This window comes from Uloborus diversus, chromosome 8 (genome assembly GCF_026930045.1).
Source record: "Uloborus diversus isolate 005 chromosome 8, Udiv.v.3.1, whole genome shotgun sequence".
Taxonomy (NCBI): Eukaryota; Metazoa; Arthropoda; class Arachnida; order Araneae; family Uloboridae; genus Uloborus; species Uloborus diversus.
In genome coordinates, this window is record NC_072738.1 from 147,879,159 (window position 1) to 147,897,841 (window position 18,683).

At 33.8% G+C, this 18,683-nt stretch overlaps 1 protein-coding gene across 4 annotated transcripts in view; it reads left to right on the forward strand.

Moving 5' to 3' along the window:
• Positions 1 to 18,683, forward strand: part of LOC129227279 (neurogenic locus notch homolog protein 1-like) — a 90,288-nt gene that overhangs the window by 44,120 nt on the left and 27,485 nt on the right. For all 4 annotated transcript variants that reach the window (XM_054861811.1, XM_054861813.1, XM_054861810.1 and 1 more), the window contains 7 exons: positions 1,804 to 2,040; positions 6,480 to 6,602; positions 8,173 to 8,277; positions 9,360 to 9,479; positions 10,738 to 10,824; positions 14,303 to 14,416; positions 15,882 to 15,998. In XM_054861811.1, the coding sequence (XP_054717786.1) occupies positions 1,804 to 2,040; positions 6,480 to 6,602; positions 8,173 to 8,277; positions 9,360 to 9,479; positions 10,738 to 10,824; positions 14,303 to 14,416; positions 15,882 to 15,998 (903 nt within the window). The remainder of the gene's footprint in view (positions 1 to 1,803; positions 2,041 to 6,479; positions 6,603 to 8,172; positions 8,278 to 9,359; positions 9,480 to 10,737; positions 10,825 to 14,302; positions 14,417 to 15,881; positions 15,999 to 18,683) is intronic.

The window sequence follows — 18,683 nt, forward strand, 5'->3', positions numbered from 1 at the left end:
TAATTTTGTAAAGAACACGTTACTTATCTAAAGCATTTTATATATTATTTAAAAAATAAGCATTTTAAAATACTGAAACCATTTTTAAAAATCAATACATTGTAGAATTACAGTGATATTCTGTCACAACGATGTTCAAGGGGCAATAAATTTTGCTCGTTGTAATGGAGTTCAAGCAATATAATGGTAATTAAATTAAGACTGAAGATTAATTTCATTGTATTGGTATTCTTTGTAATGGGATTTCCAGGGTTCGTACGGGTCATGGAAATCCTGGAAAGTCATGGGGAAAAAAAACATAATTTCAGACCTGGAAAAGTCATGGAAAATTGAAATTTTCATTGAAAGTCATGGAAATTTATTTCAAGTCATGGAAAAAGTTCCTGGACAAAGAGAAAGGAACAGTAGCTAAAGGAGCATTAGAAATCTTGAGTGATTTAACAGTACAGCACATAAAAGCTATTAAAAGTGGAAAATTGAACGATCCAAAAGGCAAATCTGAATTTTGAAATCTCATTACATCCACTTCTGTCGCAGCCGCTTGCCATTTTTTGCGATGTGATTTTACTGCCTGGACATCACTTATTTTGAATTTTATGTTATTTTTAACACTTCTTATGTTTCATATCCTGTACTAGCAAAATTTCACGTTCTTAGTTTTGCCACGCCCACTCAAAAAAAAAGCAATTCAATTGCATGCGAGTTCAATTCCATCACTCATAAGGACTTTATTATTAAATTTATCAGAGTTTATCTTAATTTGTTGAATGTTTTAGAAAATAAAGATCTTAATTCTGGCGATAGAATACAGAAAAAGAGGAATTCTAATGCTCTAAAACAGTAATGCCCAACATACGGCACGCAAAACTAATCCATGCGACCCACTGCTATGATCAATGTCGGGAATTAAAATGTGTTCTGGAATTTCTGAATCTATTAATTTCTATGCATTTGAAAATATGCAAATTTGTAAACAAAACAAATATACTTTTGAATCAGAAGATTGATTCATTACTGAATGGTTTTTTTCAAAAAAGATCTGGTTTGGAAACACAAAGAACTAAACTATGTGGCTTTACTTCAAAGAACCAAAATACTGTCAAGTTACGTGGATGATTAAAGGCACTGTTGACACTAAAATGTAACTTTTGAAGCAAATTTATTGAAACTTAGTGATGACTCATTCAACCTTTGTCCCATTCAATATCATTCTGCCTGTTTTTAAAAAAATATATCAGACATTTAAGCATCATCATATTCGTTTCACTGCATTTTTACTTTACTTAAATTTATATAATGAAGACAAATAAGAATAGTTTAGTTTTATAAGTGTGCACTTATATTTTTTCCATAACAAGTAAGTGCTTCAATGAGGCTGTGGCATTCATGTAAACGTTTTGCTAATGCTCATTTCCAAATATTACCAAGTTTGAGATTAAATAGTGCTATTCGCTTCGTGTAACGAAGTCATGAAAATTTTCATTGAAGTCATGAAAAAGTCTTGGAAAAGTCATAGAATTTTTTCATCCAAATAGAGTATGAACCCTGGATTTCACTGTATAATATCACCATATAATTTATGGAGCAAATACCACACTATGATTTTATCCAGATCTTATTGTTGCCAACCATCCAAAAATAATCATTTTGTATTCTAAGTTACTTTATATATTTCTATCTTTATCAGATGTCTTTTTGAATGTTTTTCGACCGCTATTTGCTGAATCAGTTTTTCAAGATGTTGAGTATGTGTCTTTTTTTAAAGAAGCACATTAGAGTAATGAAAATTATTTCTTTCACAAGTCACTTGTACTGAAAAGAGCTGCAAAAATCAAGGACAGTGCAAGGAAAGATTCTGCATTTGCAACGAAGGCACCAGTGGAGATTTATGTGATATTGTGGATGAATGCAGCAAGTTGAATGAGACTTGTCATAATGCAACAGCAGTATGTAAATATGCTGCAGATAAGCCAGGAAAAGCGGCTTGCTTTTGTACAGAGGATGATTACACATTTGACGAAGCCCAAAGTCAATGCAAACGTAGGTTTTATTTTGTATGTATTCAATTTTTCTTGTATGTATGTGTAAAACAGTAGTGGGGAAAATCCATCTTTTTCAAGAAATTATGCTTTTCAGCTTCATGTAAAATGTATTCCACTTACGTTGCGGTAAATGTCACTAAGTTAATATAATGTGCTTAAAGAAGTCTGGGCATTAAAAATGTAGAAGGAGAACATTAAATACCCCAACAGCCTTGTACTGTCTAAAACAGTATGAGTTATGTAGGAATCTTGCTTAACGAAAAATAATTTCCAAGGTTTTTGAAAGATTTAAATGCAAAAAAAAGCATTTATTTGAAAGGAACTTAAAAAAATCTGTAAGCTATAAGATTTTTCGCAGTAAATTACCACCCTAAGCCAGGCTAAGGCTGAAATGCATAAAATACACCTCTAGCTCAGTCATTCCATCCGAGGACTGCAGTTTCGTGCTTCTTAAGTGTGCTAATTCTACATTAGCTACCAGTCTGTTTAGCTCTCTAGGCTCCTTTTAGAGGTTTTCCTCATCCAGCTCAGTTACTTCCTATTCTGGGCTGTTGAGTGCTAAAAAGTATGAAACTGCAGTCCTTGGATGGAATGACTGAGCTAGCAGTGTATTTTATGTAAGCTGTAAGAGAGTTTTATTTTCATAAAGATGGCTGACTTTTACAGCAAGCTACAAGCTCTGAAACATTGGTAAAAGGTTGAATTGATTTGGCACTAAAAAATTTTTTGATCCTTCTACCAAAAATCCTTGAGCTATCAACGAAATTAATTCATTACATCCATGATTTCTGAAATAATTCCACACAAAAACATCTGAAGGTTCAAGGTCAGGAACTATTCAGCATTTAATTATCAAACATCATTGAAATTTCTGTTTATCAATAAAGTACTGCAGTGAGGTATCATAGTTGTTTGCTTTCAGTTTTCTGTAACCTTTGAATGATCTATTTTCATTTCAAAACTCATCCTTTCAAATGTTATTTAGCTTAAATATTTAGCTTGGTACAAGACAGCAAAAGTGTTGTGTGTTACTTTAAGATTTTTGAGGATTCTTCCTTTATTGCAATTTTTGCTTTCAATGAAGAGTATTACGTATACTTTAACTAAAATGATAAAGCACTAGCTCTTTGGGTTATAAATTCAACTCAAAAACTGATTTTACGTTGTTGATAAACAATGTATGAATTTATTTTTCAAGTATAGAGTGTTTGTTAATCAATGTATAGAAACTAGGGTGCCCGATAGGAGATCCCTTGAAAACTTCCTTATTTGGCAAATTCTGCTGACGATTCAGCAAATTTGGATTCAATATTGCAACATGTGGTTATTATTTATTTTTAAAATGTTTTTAAATGATGGGTAATGTGTCTTCTCATTAAATGCAGATATGTGCGCATGCTCATATTTTACTATTTGGTAAAGTTGGAATTTCATTTAGCAAATAGAGAATTTTCACCGTCCCAAAAATTTTAGTGTGGGGTGCCCCTATATGGAAAACAATTTTTTGTAAAAGTAAAAAAAAAGTGATATTTTTAAGCACTTTTATTATACTTGGCCTGTTTGTCACGGAGTAATCTGAGGCCTGGTTTTGCTTATATTTCAGCAACTAGATCACTTAGAGACTTCTAGATTTCACTAACTGGTTTGCTTAAGCTTAACACTGAAAAATTAAAATTCTGGAATAAAATTATTATTTCGGTTAGGATGGAAAATAGCAAATTTCATGTAATTTCCCCATTAAATGTTTAAATATAAAACCCACTGTTACAAATTTTGTTGCCTTGCAACAGTAATGTTAAAAGCAATCATAATGAAAATTTTGAATTAAGGCTTCTCTGAAGCAAGGATGAAATTAGCAAGCATAAATCCTAGAGAGGAACAAAGTTTAAATTTTAGTGCCAACTGCTTAAAGTTTTAGACACGTATATAGTTTTTTTCCCTTTAAGTACCGGGCATTTATATGAAAAAATAAGGTGAAGTTTCGTGATGGTAAAATTATTCTATTTCTAAAATACATTTACACTAAAAAGAATAAAATAACAGAATTTTATTAAAAAATACTAAGCACTTTTCATAACGCACTCAAAAGGACAAAATAACCTTTCTGGGTCAGAAAGGACAATTTAAGCATCCCAGTAGTTTTCAATTATTCCAAGAAAGTGACACCACAAACAAGGAAAAGTGCAGCTCAAGTCATTTCAAACCAAACTTTCCCAATAAGAAAAATATGCATGTTTGAACATTCAAAGTTATTATTGAAAGCTAGATAATGATAAGAAATTCTCTCCATGACTTGAGCTACACTTTTCCTTGTTTGTGGTGTCACTTTCTTGGAATAATTGAAAACTACAGGAATGCTTAAATTGTCCTTTCTGACCCAGAAAGTTTATTTTGTCCTTTTGAGTGCGTTATGAAAAGTGCTTAGTATTTTTTTTAATTCCATTATTTCTCTTTTTATGTTGCTTTCTTGAATATATCACTCTTCTCATTTGTCTTTAAAAAAATTAAAAGTGGAAAATTTTGCTTTACATTTTGGACACTATTACGAAAAATAATTGTATGTTTTAGCATCTTAGATTTTTTTTTTTTTTAATGGACAAATAAAAAAAAATATAATAAAAATTCTTCCTATGGGCAATACTTTCAGTGTATTTAAACTTGAAGGCAGTGCAAACTGCAACCCCCTTCAACATATGTCTGTGCAGGATATTTCCAACCCACTAGGTTTTGGCATTACTGGTCATTATTTTGTTCTATGATAATGCCATTGATGGTCTCTGTCCTATTAAAATGTTATAGAAAAAACTACTGCCATGGTTTTTTTTTTTTTTTTAAATCTCAGACTAAGTATTCTCATTTTGTTGGGACAAATTGTTCAATCATGTTAAGTAAGACAAAAAAGTAGTTCTGAAGGGCTAAAAAATACCCATAAAAGAAAATAGCTTTTTTTTTTTTTTTTGCTAATTAGAAGGAAAACAACCAATCTTTGCTAATAATAAAGCTCAAAGTTTGTCTGGAGCTCAGTGACCACGAAGCGATTTTTCAAAAATTCAATTTTATTCTTTTTCTATTCCACTTTTAAGAACATCTTACCGAGCAAATTATCATAACATTAATGAGTAAATTACCAAATTATCATAACGTAACATGGGTGAGCAAATTAACATAGCAAGTTGGTGAGAAATTCATCATCCATTATTTGCAAACATACAGGCAAACCAAATGACCTTTTAATTTTCTACTGCAGGCAAAGCCGTGTGGGTACCGCTAGTACTTAATGTAACAATATATTATCTTAAATATCATTTTTATTTTTATTGTTTCTTCACCAAACTGAAGAGGGTTAGAGAATTTTTATAATATACTATGAGAATGGGAAGGTATTGGAATGTTTGCCTACATGTCAATCTTCAGTTGCTCTCGAATCTTTTGAGTTGGCTTGTGCAGAAAATTTCCCAAGTTTTGATTTTAGTCTGGTAGAGTTTTTCATACATGTAAAAATCAGTGCTGTAGTTGGAAAAAAATTTTTTGTAGGAACTTGCCTTTTTATAGAGGTAGATGTCATGGTTGTTAAATATTTTTTAACTAAGAAAATCCAGTTTACAGTACTTAACTAGCTTTAATTTGAAAAGTAGAGATATTTTACAAAATACCAGGATTAAAATCAATTTGCATGGAATTTGCATTATTTTTACAGTCACAAACCAAATATTTGGGGAACAGCGTTCTCCTTCCCCCACCCCCTCAACTACTCTCTAAATAGAATGTTTTTGTTGTAGCGCTTCTCTTGTGTTTTACTAATCACTGGTGGCACCCCCACGGCTTTGCCTGTAGTAGAAAATTAAAAGGTCTTTTGGTTCACCTGTATATTCACAAATAATGTATGGTGAATTTTCTCACCAATTGGCTTGCCCATGTTACAGTTCCACGTTATGAAAGCTTTGTAATTTAATCGTCCATCTTATGATAATTTTGCTCGGGGAAAATGTTCTTAAAATTGGAATAGAAAAAGAACAAAATCGAATTTTCGAAAAATCGCTTCGAGGTGCACACCCCCATGCTACAAACTAATTCTGTTCCAAATTTCACGAAAATCGGCCAAACGGTCTTGCCGCCATGTGCGTCACAGAGATCCTGACAGACAGACAGAGAGAGAGAGAGAGATTCGGACAGAGAGACTTTCAGCTTTATTATTAGTAAAGATACCAAAGAGACAGAATTCATCTGTTAAACTCAAACTTATTGATAAAATCAAGAAGATGTAAAACAAGTTTCGTTAGTTAAAGAATTCAAAAATTTAAATTTGTTACTGTTGCTGTAAGTTTTTTATAACAGAATAAGATACTATATTCCAAACATGATTATCTTTTATTTATTTATGATGTTTTGTATTGTTTATTTAGTTGTTATAAACAATGAAACTGCTTTACTTTTTAGCTATCTGGTGTGAGGAAAATGCATGTGGTGTAGGCTCTGAATGTAAATTCGAAAACGGAGTTGGATATTGCGAGTGTAAAAATTCAAAACAGTACTACAACTACAAAAATAATAAATGCGAAGGTGTGTATAATTGATAAAACTATTTGCTTGTTTTTCATTTGAAAAAAAAAAACCTGAGAAAAAAAGAGAAAGAAAAAAACGTTTTAAGTACAGCCAAAATAGAAATGTTTGTGAAAGAAACATTCAAACATTCAAAATAATTTTGAGTATATAATAATTTTATTCACAAGCCCTACATATTACTATAATGTAAAATCTAAAATCATGTTATGTGCTTAGAGTGGTACTCCTCTCTATACTCAAACTTGAACAGGACAGTGGATATGAATTACAAAAGCTCTTAAAGAAAACATAACAGCAAGAGTTAGTGCTTCCTTTTGTATTTTTAATCAAGTACAGTAGGCACTGTATTTGTTTAATGCCTACATAGCAACATTTTTTTCATTGGCTTAAACTTTAACAAAAGTTGTTTTGGTGCTATGCATAAGCTTAAATGCTTTTGTACTTTGAAACCAATAAGATTTGAAATTAAAGGGATTTGAATGCTCTGGGTCCACAAAAGCAGCCAATGGACCAGCATGAAATTAAACAGATTAGGAGACCAGTAAGATTTTCTGATTTTCCTCTAAAAACATATCAATCATTTTTTTTTATTTTTTTTTAACTAAAGGAAAAAGGGATTATTAGCATATTTGTTTTTAAGTAATGATAAAGTTTTGATTCAAGTAAAACATTATTTCAAATAAATTTAAGATATCCATTTTGTTTTAATACTTTATTTTTTGTTGAAAATGATTTTTTTTAATGATTGAACCATTGAACATGAACATACGGATCTTTAAAATTCCAGTTATTGTTTCCTTAGACAAGTACCTCTTCTAAGGATACAATTGAAACTTTTTTTTTCTTCCTTTTTAAAAACTCTGAGTCATATTTATGTTTTTCTGGGATACACAGACAGTCAGGTAGATTTTGTCCGATTTCCAAAAAAAAAAAGCAATTTCATGGAGTCAGTTATTCCTTTTTAATCAACTGTTAATGTTACAATATTCCAGTCAAAATCGAAAAGGTATACCTTTTTGAATGGAATTAATATTAGGAACAAAATAAACATTAGCAATATTGTGAAAAACCCAAATCAGTTTTATACATCAAGATATATTTTATGACTCTCATGGAAAATATCATATCAAATAAAAATATATCCCATAAATATTGCTATAAATTCTATCATTTGGTTTTTTTCTTCTGAATAAATCAGCACATATTATTATTGTTCATTTTTATTAATATCATATACTGGTCACTTGGATCAAAAAATGTTTTTAGAAAATGTTCTATGCATTAAAAAATATTTTTTTTTTCTTTAAATCAAAATTGGTTGGAGTGGTTGCGTTGGTTGTGTTCATTTTTGTTCAATGTTAGAGAAAACTCACCTTTTCTGTTCTGAAGAATTACTTTCTCGTTTATGCTTCATTAACTGAACTTTCGTTACACTTGAAAGACCAGCCTCTTTGTTTGATGCAGCTCAATCTCGTTTAAAAGTAGCTTGAAACTCTCAAATCTAAAAATAATTCAGTTTGAGTATTTTAAAAACGCTTTTTCATATTGCTATTTTTTTTTTCATTAGAATATGACCCTTGCCTCTTAATGACTTGTAAAGCCAATCAAATTTGTGATGAGGGAACATGTAAGTGTATGGAAAAATACAAAGAAGTGGAGGAGAAGTGTGTTCGTAAGTATGTTTATGTGTATACCGTATTACTCCGCATTATCCGGCATGCCGGAATAAAGCGTGGTTGACCAGCATACCGTGAAATTTGAATTTTCCGGCATGCCGGATAATTTGAGGTTTGTTTTATAACAAATCAAAAGTAAATTTCCCCATTCAGTTCCAATCAGAAAGCAAACCACTGTAAGGAAAAAAATAAATAGGAGCTGGACTCTGGCAACACTGGCAAGGGGTTAAGGGCATGGCATAGCTTCCCATTCTCCCTAACCGAGAAGGTCTTGTTACCATTTGGGGGAGAAGTGGAGGAGTTGTCTCCCTTGTAGTTATTAGGTACAGATAAACTCATTAAGCATTTTCAAGTATCAAAGAATGCAAAGTCTTTGAGTTTTACATGGTCTTACTATACTTATGGTCCTTTCTAAATGATGTCACAAGGCAGTGGCGTATTAGTCTCAATGATAATCTAATAATGCTTTAATTAGTATGTTTGAGCTCTTATTCCTTTTGAGAGACAAAAATGTATAGTTTTTAATGTGTTGAGCTCATATTCAGACAGGGCCCGACTAACTATAAGTGAGGCCCAAGGCCCACAATACTTTGGAGGCCCCCCTCTCTAGTCTATCATTGTAAGTGAGCACAAAATAAGGTAAAATAATGTTTAACAATATTTAAAACAGCTATGTTTTCAATTAATAAATTGTTAATTTTTATTACTTCCGCAACAATGCATAATTTTTTAATGCTATGCATAAGATTTTTAAAAATTTGGGGCCCCATAAGAAGATGGGGCCCCAGGCTCAGGCCTAGTTGGCCTGTGCGGTAATCAGGCCCTGTATTCAGAAATTGAACTAAGGTTCTCAACTAAGGTTTCAAGGTTTTTATAAAGTTTTTGACATTATAAAATTTTATATCAAAATTGTTTTATATCTAGATCATTGCATTACTTGCAAATGTGTTATAGTTGTGCTTCACTGATTTTTTTTTTTTTTTTTTTTTTTTTTTTGTGAGAAGTAAAATGGTTTTGTACACAAATACTTCAAATCTGAGATTTTTTTCTTCATTTAACCAGTTTGTTTTGCTTATAGCAAACTTTTGTAGCGAGAATCCTTGCTTTACTGGAGCTACATGTGTTGAAACTGAAGTGCCTGGGGTTGTAAATTGTCTTTGTAATGGCAAAATGTATTTTGACGGAAATAAATGTACAGGTATGTTTCTTCCCTCTGAAGTTAAAAAAAAAAATGTTTATCTCTATGTATAAAATAACTGAATATGTGTGTGTAATTGTATATTCCTTTTACAAAAATTGTGCTGATCTTCCTACAATGAAAAAAAGTGAATGGTTTTTAAAAGGTTCTCTTCTCTCTCTCTAAGGTAAACCTTTAAATGCGTTTCTAACGTTAAGAGCCCTGTCTACTACTGCCGAATATTGTAACACTGAAGGGGAGGTGGGGTCTCACAGACCGCTTCTAAAGAATGCAATGAAATTTAAACCAGATGCACTTGCCTAAAGATACTGATAAGCAAGAGTGGTGTTTAAGGTCACAAAACAAAAAGCTATTGGAAAAAACCATTCAATCGGGCTGAAAATAAAATAGGGGTGATCAGATGAACTTTTGAGCCGTCTGTGAGACCGCACCTCCCCTGTTAAGGGTTAAAACAAGAAATACCAACTGCTCATTTAAAAAACGATTCCTAATCTTTCATTTGCTGCAACTTACTTTCCTTTGGAAACCCCTATTTTCCATCTATGCAGCCATGAAAACTAAATAATAAAGCAGTCTAGATGCTAAACTTGACATTAGACTCGGGCCCGTCATTGATAAGTTTTTCCAGGAAAGGGGGGGGGGTGCAAAGAGTAAATACTCAATGTAAATTGTACTAAAAGCAGAAAAAACCACGCCCACTTTCATGCCAATACATTAATTTTAAAGGGGGAGATTCGCCCCTAGAACCCCCCCCCCTTCTAACGACAGGCCTGATTGGATTCCAGATACCAAAAGTGTCACCCAATACATTAAAATTGAGCCAGCTAAAACAACGGGTCATTCTTCCAATTCTGAGCTCAATTTTGAATTTTAATGGTTTTGGTACCTATGGTAGGAGGGTCCTTCCCAGGTGTCACCTGTCTAGAGGGTGACACCCTAAGTGGGATTGCAAGTTTTGGGGGGAAAATGAAGCTAAAATGCATTTTTAAGACTGAAAATCTTAAAATTTTCTGGGGGGTACCCTTGGACCCCCACTTTTATTTGTTTCTTGTATATTAGCCCATGTAAAAAATTTTTATAACGCAACTAAAGTTGTTACTAAAAATTGCATGAATTTCATGTTTACATATTTTTTTTCCTTTGCGTCTATCGTGGTGGGGCAGTGATACTACAAATTACCGCTTCGGGTGTCACCCATGCCAGGTACGTTACTGCTGTTTGCATCTGCTCCTATTCTTTTTTTTTTTTTTTTTTTCAGATGGAAGCTGCTTCTTAAATGATTATAGACAGAACTGTACTGAAAAATGTCCTCCAGGTCTTGAGAGGGATGATAATGGAATCTGTTGTATGTATATGTCCTATTCTTTGCTATTCTTTAATCATGGGTATAATAATTCGGTTATATATCAGGTTAGCAGATTTCAAGTGAAAGAAGAGACTGCTCTAAAACCTTCTGATATGACAATCTCTAATGATGTAAATACTTGTATGACTACACCAACTTGGTAAACATAATTTCAGAATTAATTCAACTAAAAGATAAAGTCATTACCAATATGTAATGCAAAACATGCCTTCTTAACATTTCAAAGTACAAAGTAGTTTTTTGCATGATTATTTTTGCTATGTAGTACAGTAGAGAACCAATTATCCGGGAAGTTCGGGACCATAGCTATGCCGGATATCTGAATTTCCCGGTTTTCTGGATCGCTAAAAAGAGCTTTTGGCCGATTGTTTATGAAACTTAAATTACTATAATAAATAGTAATACGTATTAAAATAAGAAGAAAACAGTTCGGAAATGTTTATCAATATCGAAACATTAAAAACTATTTGTGAGAGAATAATTTAAACACCAAAAATCTTAAGTTATTTAATACTAGTGGTACCCGCATGGCTTTGCCCGTAATAGAAAAATTAAAAGGTCTTTTGGTTTGCCTGTATATTTACAAATAATGTATGGTAAATTTTCTCGCCCATTGGCTTGTACCCATGTTACGGTTCCATATTATGATAATTTCGTATCTCGCCAATTGGCTTGTGCCCATCTACGGTTCCACGTTATGATAATTTCGTAATTTACTCGTTCATCTTATGATATTTTTGTTCTTAAAATTGGAATAGAAAAAGAACAAAATCGAATTTTCAAAAAATCGCTTCGAGGTGCACACCCCCATGCTACAAACTAACTTTGTGTCAAATTTCATGAAAATCGGCCTATTGGTCTAGGCGTTATGCGCGTCACAGAGATCCAAACATCCATACTAAGAGACTTTCAGGTTTGTGATTTAAAAAGAGAAGAAAAGAAGAAAGATAAAGAAGTAAAGAAAAGAAAGCTAAAGAAAGATAATTTTCAGAACAAACTCTTTCCCATTTTATTAAATTACTGTGAAAAATGGACTTAAAATTGGAATAGAAAAAGAACAAAATCGAATTTTCGAAAAATTGCTTCGAGGTGCACCCCCCATGCTACAAACTAACTTTGTGCCAAATTTCATGAAAATCGGCCAAACGGCCTAGGCGCTACGCTCGTCACAGAGTTTCAGACATTCAGACATCCTCTGGACAGAGAGACTTTCAGCTTTATTATTAGTAAAGAAGACCCCTCACATTCATTTTGAAAATGGAAAAATAAAAAAACACACCAATTTTCGATGTTTTAAAATGAAAGAATGAAGGGAAGAGCAAGAAACAAGTTTTTGAATGTAAATGTGCGATTCTTCTACTATAGTGTATGAAAAAATTTGTTTTCATGCACGCGTTTTTTTTTTCACTTTTTTGTAAAGATTTGGCTTTAACCATTATTGATAACTATTGCTTTTGCCCCTTTAAGTTAACACCAATTGAAATTTAATTTATGCATTCCTGCAGCCTTATTACAGTCTTGTGTTTAACGATTTCTAGATTCCACCATAACTATTCGGAAAATTCGAGAATCGCGGCGTTTCACGCGCTTTTAGGACGTCACTTCTGCTCTAAACAGTTTTAATTAAAGGCCATTCAGTAAAATATTGCATCATAATGTGACAATATTCATTTCTTTAGTTTTCAGTTGGAGTAAAACCCAAAAATTTTAAACTTACTTTTGTAGTTCAAGAAAATATTTCGGAAATTTTTCCCTGCATTAAAGACAACCCTTTGAAGTTCATTTTTGTAAACGTTTTCCCGAGTTATAGATGAGTAATATGGTATTTATTAAGAAACCACTCATTTTCTTTTAGGTATTTCAAAAAAAAAAAAAAAGCTTAGTTTTTCAAAAATTTCCAAAACTGCGTTTTTTTTTTTTTAAATGGCGGGAAAATCAGCAAAAAGTTGCCAGTTTTCTGGTTTCCCAGTTTTTTGGTTCCTGGATTAAAGGTTCTGCACTGTACTGACTTTAAAAAGTGATAAAAATATTTTTTCTCACACTCATGTATAATATATGATAAGTCACTGATGTGATATCATTTATCAGCATTTTGTGACCCTCATTTCTTCTCAACTTTTTCTGGAAATGCGTAGATCTTTAAATGTGCCTTTGTCTTTCCGCAAAAATTCCTTTTAAGGTATGACTATAAAATATAACCTTTACTGGTGAAATAAAAAGCATCCTGTGAGCATGTAATAGCTAACACAAAAAAAATATTGTTTAAAATTTAGCAATTAATCGTCACAGATTGTGATTGGCTGATGCGTTTAATGAGAATAACAAAAATAGATTGCATTCAGGATGTCAAACCTGAATTGAGGCAGTGAGAAGCAAAGGGATGTAAGTGCCAAAAGTAAAAATTTGGAGCTAATCAATACAAATGATAGGAAAACCTGTTCTCTGGCAAGAGATGGTACTGGTAGCTCTGGTAGATGCTGCAGTGCAGCATTATTCAGGAAAAAAGTTCAATGAAAGTCAACCTAGGATCTGAACTTCAAATGTGTTTTACTCAAAACTTTAAAAAGTTCACTTGCATCTCTTTACTTCTCACTGCCTCAATTGATGGTGATAATGAGCAAGATTATGTCTATTTTGTAGTAAGTTACCGCCCTAAAGCCAGGGCTAAGGCAGAAATGCTTAAAATACACCATCAGCTCAGTTATTCCATCCGTTGACTGCAGTTTCGTGCTTTTTAGCACTCATCAGCCCGGAATAGGAATCACAGCCCTGGCTTTAGGGCGGTACACTGGCTTTAGGGCGGGCTTACTACAAAATACCCTGCTTTGCCATCAATCTTTGAGTTGAACCGCACCATTGCTGCGGTCGCTCATCCTTTTTTTCTAATTCTGCATTAGCTACCAGTTTATTTGGCTCTCTTGGCTCCCTTAAGAGGTTTTATGCCTCCAGCTCATGTGATTCCTATTCCGGGCTGATGAGTGCTAAAAAGCACGAAACTGCAGTCCTCGGATGGAATTGACTGAGCTGGTGGTGTATTTTAAGTATTTCTGCCTTAGCCCTGGCTTTAGGGCGGTAACTTAGTACAAAATACCATGCTTTGCCATCAATCTTTAAGTTGAACCGCACCATTGCTGCAGTCGCTCATCTCTTAATTCTGCATTAGCTACCAGTTTGTTTGGCTCTCTTCGCTCCCTTAAGAGGTTTTACGCCTCCAGGTCTTGTGATTCCTATTCCGGGCCGATGAGTGCTAAAAAGCACGAAACTGCAGTCCTCGGATGGAATAACTGAGCTGGTGGTGTAATTTAAAGATTATGTCTAATCTGATAAAAAAAGTCTTTCTTCATAATTTAGATTTAAAAATATTTTTTAAGTGTTTAAGTTTTTACTTTAACTTGTGTTTTGTTAAACAACACTTTTGTATTTCATTTTGTTTTAATTTTATTTTACTTATATTTAGTGCACAAAAATGAAAGCTATCGGTGTGACAAAAACTGCCAATATGGTTCATGCGTCCTGAAGGATGGGGATGAAACTTGTGTATGTATTCCAAAATATGCCAAATTGCAAGATGGTGAGTAGTGTATGAAATTTATCAACTAAATTGTAGATTGCCGACTCCGTCAATCTATAAACTTTGCGTCATTTTCATTTTAGTAGTACATAAGTGTTTTACAAAATATCAAGATGCACTACTAAAGTGTAAGATGAGGAAATGATTTTATCCTATCACTTGATTTAGATTCCTATCACTTGATTGACTTCCTTAGATTATGATTCCAGGCTTAGAAGGCTAAAAATGTACAGTCTTGAGCAAAGAAGAGACCGAGGGGACATGATTCAGCTGTTTAAATTTATTAAAATGAAAGATGTTACGGGGCTGAAGTTTAGCACTGAAAACAGGACAAGGGGTCATTGTTTTAAGCTATTTAAATCTCAGGCTAACATGGATGTTAGGAAAAATTATTATTACAGCAGGGTAGTGGAACCTTGGAACAGCTTACCGGAAGAGGTGGTAATGAGCACGGGAGTAGATAGTTTTAAGAGGGCCATTGATCTTCACTGGGGATTGTAAATTGACCAGGACCAGCCTAGCTGGGCCCAGAGCCTGTTGCTGGTCGTCACTTTTGTATTTGTATTTGATTTCTTTACATGCACAAAAATTGATTTTTCGGAGCAAAGGCGTATTTTATTGCAGTCATGTTATTGATAAGATTATAACTTCTTACACTTTTTGTATTGAAATTTGAAAAAAATATAATAATAGTAATAGGAATATGAAAAAAGAATAATGGTAATGAAATATTCCATAGGAACAGAAATTGTTTAGAGAAAGTTAATTTTATGGGAAGGATTGCAATAAGTGCCAAAAATGAGAGGGAAGAGACAAAGAAAAGAAAGAAGGAAATTAAAAATAATTTGTCAATAAATATCTCATCAGTTTTCGCATGACACTGACATTACAAGGGCGGCCATATAGGGGGCAAGGGCGGCTCGAGCCCCCCCCCCCCCTGGAATTTAGAACTTCTTTGCTTTTAGTACTTTTTTCTTAGCAAAAATATAAAAATATTTCTTCTCCAGCCATTAATGAATAAATAATTTAAAATGTCAAATTTTAATGACTCTAATATGTCCTGAAATCTGCAGGAAAGTATCCTGCTAAACTATGGTCAAAATTTCTGAGCCCCCCCCCCCCTTACAATTTTGCATATGGGTGCCCATGCTGACATAGTAAAATCATTTTTTCATTTCTATTTATTTTATTCGATATTTACTCTAGTTGATTCCAAATATCAAAAATCTAAAAGCTCCACATGAAAAGTATGAATTTGTGAAAGATATTCTCCCTTCAACTGTATCAGTTCACGAAGGGTTCATCATTCCAGAGTCTTTCCCATAACAGAAAAATTGAATCATGTATTATCCTCTAAGCTTTTCATAGCAAATATGAGATACAGCTATTAATCCACAAAATAAATTCATAAATGAAACATAAAACTTATAACATGAAGGCTGATATATTTTCTTGATTATTTTAGGAGTTTGCATCCTTAATGCTGATGTTGTATGTGCAAGCAAACTGTTGACTGATGACCTCTCAAAATGCAATGCTACTGAGCCGTATAAATATGCTGAAAATGGAATTACCCTTGAAAGTATGATATTTTAATGTGCATATCTTATGTGATATGTTTGTTTGATATATTGTGTGCACAATTGCTGATTAGTTATAGTAATTAAATTAGCTAGGTTTTCACCATTCATTACATTTTGCTTACATTGTTTAATTTTATTTTGAGAGAAGTTTTTTTTTTTTTTTGTAATTTTATTTATTTATTTATTTTTGATTCACATTTTGCAAGTTACAGCTTATTTTGCAGTTTCAAAAGGAAAAATCATTTTTTAATTTTTTAAAAAATGTATCAATTTATGAAGAAACTGCAAAAGCACAAGAGCCTCACATATATGTATTTCAAGTTTACTTTTCAATGCATAAATATACGAGCTTATGAATTAAAATTGAATTTAGGTTTTTATGGTAAAAAGCAAAATGAATGATCTCCACTGGCCATAGGGCAATTAAAATCAGCAATCAGTCGCCACCGGATTGCCATCTCAAAAACTAAATTAATGAACTTAAAAGCATTGGGTAATTGGTTTAATCTTTTCCATCAAAGTCAAGATGCAGCCTTTATGTGCTAATCTATTTATACTACTTGCATTAATTGATGTATTTAGGATCATTAATTTCAACGAACTAAAATTATCTCGTTTAGTATTTTAAATTGAAAAAAAAAAAGTCGCCACTATATCAAAAAAGTGGCTACTAATTTCATTGATGCTTGACTGGCAACTGAAAAATTTCCCAAGCTTTGCCCTTTAGTTTAGAGGTGTCTTGTAACCCAAAATAGGTGTATGAAATTCTGTATTGCAGTTTTTGCTATAAATCCTGTTTTTTTTTCACTAAAAAAACTATTTTCACCCTTTTTAATGTCATTTTGTATCTCGTTGTATCTGAACATGTTGACATGATGAACATCCAAATGAAAACGACACCATGGTTTCATTTGGTTTTCCTTTTAATGTTTTCACATTCTATTCTTCATTGTGACCCAATAATTTATGACATTATGTATGACATTGTCGTATGGATGTTGACAACATGGAAAAGCGATGCGTGTCCGAGTAGGGATTTGAACTACAAACCTTTGTGATACTAACCCAGTGCTTTAACCACTGAGCCAAAAGGACCTCAAGGCTCTGGGGCAAAGTTAGAGTACGGTTTCTCTGAGATGCACCACATTACTCCCCCCTAAGTGATGGATCGGGGAAGCGAGAAAGCGATTCAATTATTTTAACAGATGAGGCACCGAGAAGGCAGGTATTCTGGCTGTAGTTGAGCCTTTTCACTGCAGTGGTAGGTGCTGATAATGTTGCTGCTGCTGAGCCAGAAGCGTGTAATGATATGACCATCCGCAGTTGGGCATGTCAGAGTGAGGGGTAATGGTTGGACAAACGAGGGAGCAATGCTCAAGAAGTGTCTATGGCGTATTTATAATGCTGCGTTACATGGCGCAACCCATTGGGTTGGGGTTGCCAGGTCACCATTATAAGGCGTACGGATGTTGACAACGTGAAGAGTAATGAGCAAGAAAATGCTCAAGACTAATAACTTCTAAATGCAATAACCCAATTAACTGTATGACTAGAAATGCATGATTAAAAATAGTTGAAGACAACTTAAAAATAAAAACCAAATTTATTTGGTCATTTAGTAAAGTTAGTTAAAAATTAAAAACATTTGAAACAACGCGAACTAGAGCTGAGCTATATCAATCTATTATATATCTATTAAAAAGAACCCGCATCGTTGCATAAAAGCAAACGAACGCTCAAGTCAACCTGCCAGAGAGAAAACACCGAAGAAGTCACCTTTCTACTCGAAACATTTCCTTTTATCGTAAGTGAACTCATTTGCATGCGGACGCCAAATCACCTGATACACGCCAGCATAGCACCTGGCCAATGAGCATCAGGCACGTGCCGATCTGTTACGATGCATCACCGATTACGTGAAGGTCGTGACGTCATAGATCGGCGACTGCACGTGCGAGATACGTCATCAGGCGTCCGCATTAGAAGAAAGAAAAACATCGTTGAAAATTTCTCAATGATTAGGCAAGTGACTGATATTATGGTGGGATAAGTGGTGAGATGAATTCGTTAATTATTATATAAGGGGCGCTAGGCCAACAAAGAGCAATGCGTGTCAGTGTCGGGATTTGAACCACAGACCTTTGTGATGCTAACTCAGTGCTTTAACCACTGAGCCAAAAGGACCTCAAAGCTCGGTGGCAAAGTTAGGGTATGTGCTCTCCGACGTATGCCACATTGCTCCCCCCTAAGTGATGGAGCAGGGAAGCAAGAGAGAGATTCAATTATTTTAACAGATGAGACACCGAGAAGCAGGCGTTCTGGCTGTAGTTGTGCCTTCTCCCTGCAGCGGTAGTTGCTGAGAATGTTGCTGCTGCAGAGCCAGAGGCGTGTAATGATGTGAGCATCCGCAGTTGGAAATGTCAGAGTGAGAGCTAACGGTTGGGGGAACGAGGGAGAAATGCTTGAGTACTGTCTATGGCGTATTCATAATGCTGTGTTACATGCTGCCATCTGTTTCATTGCTGGGTCACCATTATGTGGTGTACGGGTGTTGACAACCTGGAAGAGCGATGCATGTCTGGGCCAGGATTTGAACCACGGCTCTTTCTGATACTAATTCAGTACTTTAACCGCTGAGCCAAAAGGACCTCAAGGCTAGGAGGGCAAAGTTAGGTTATGTGCTC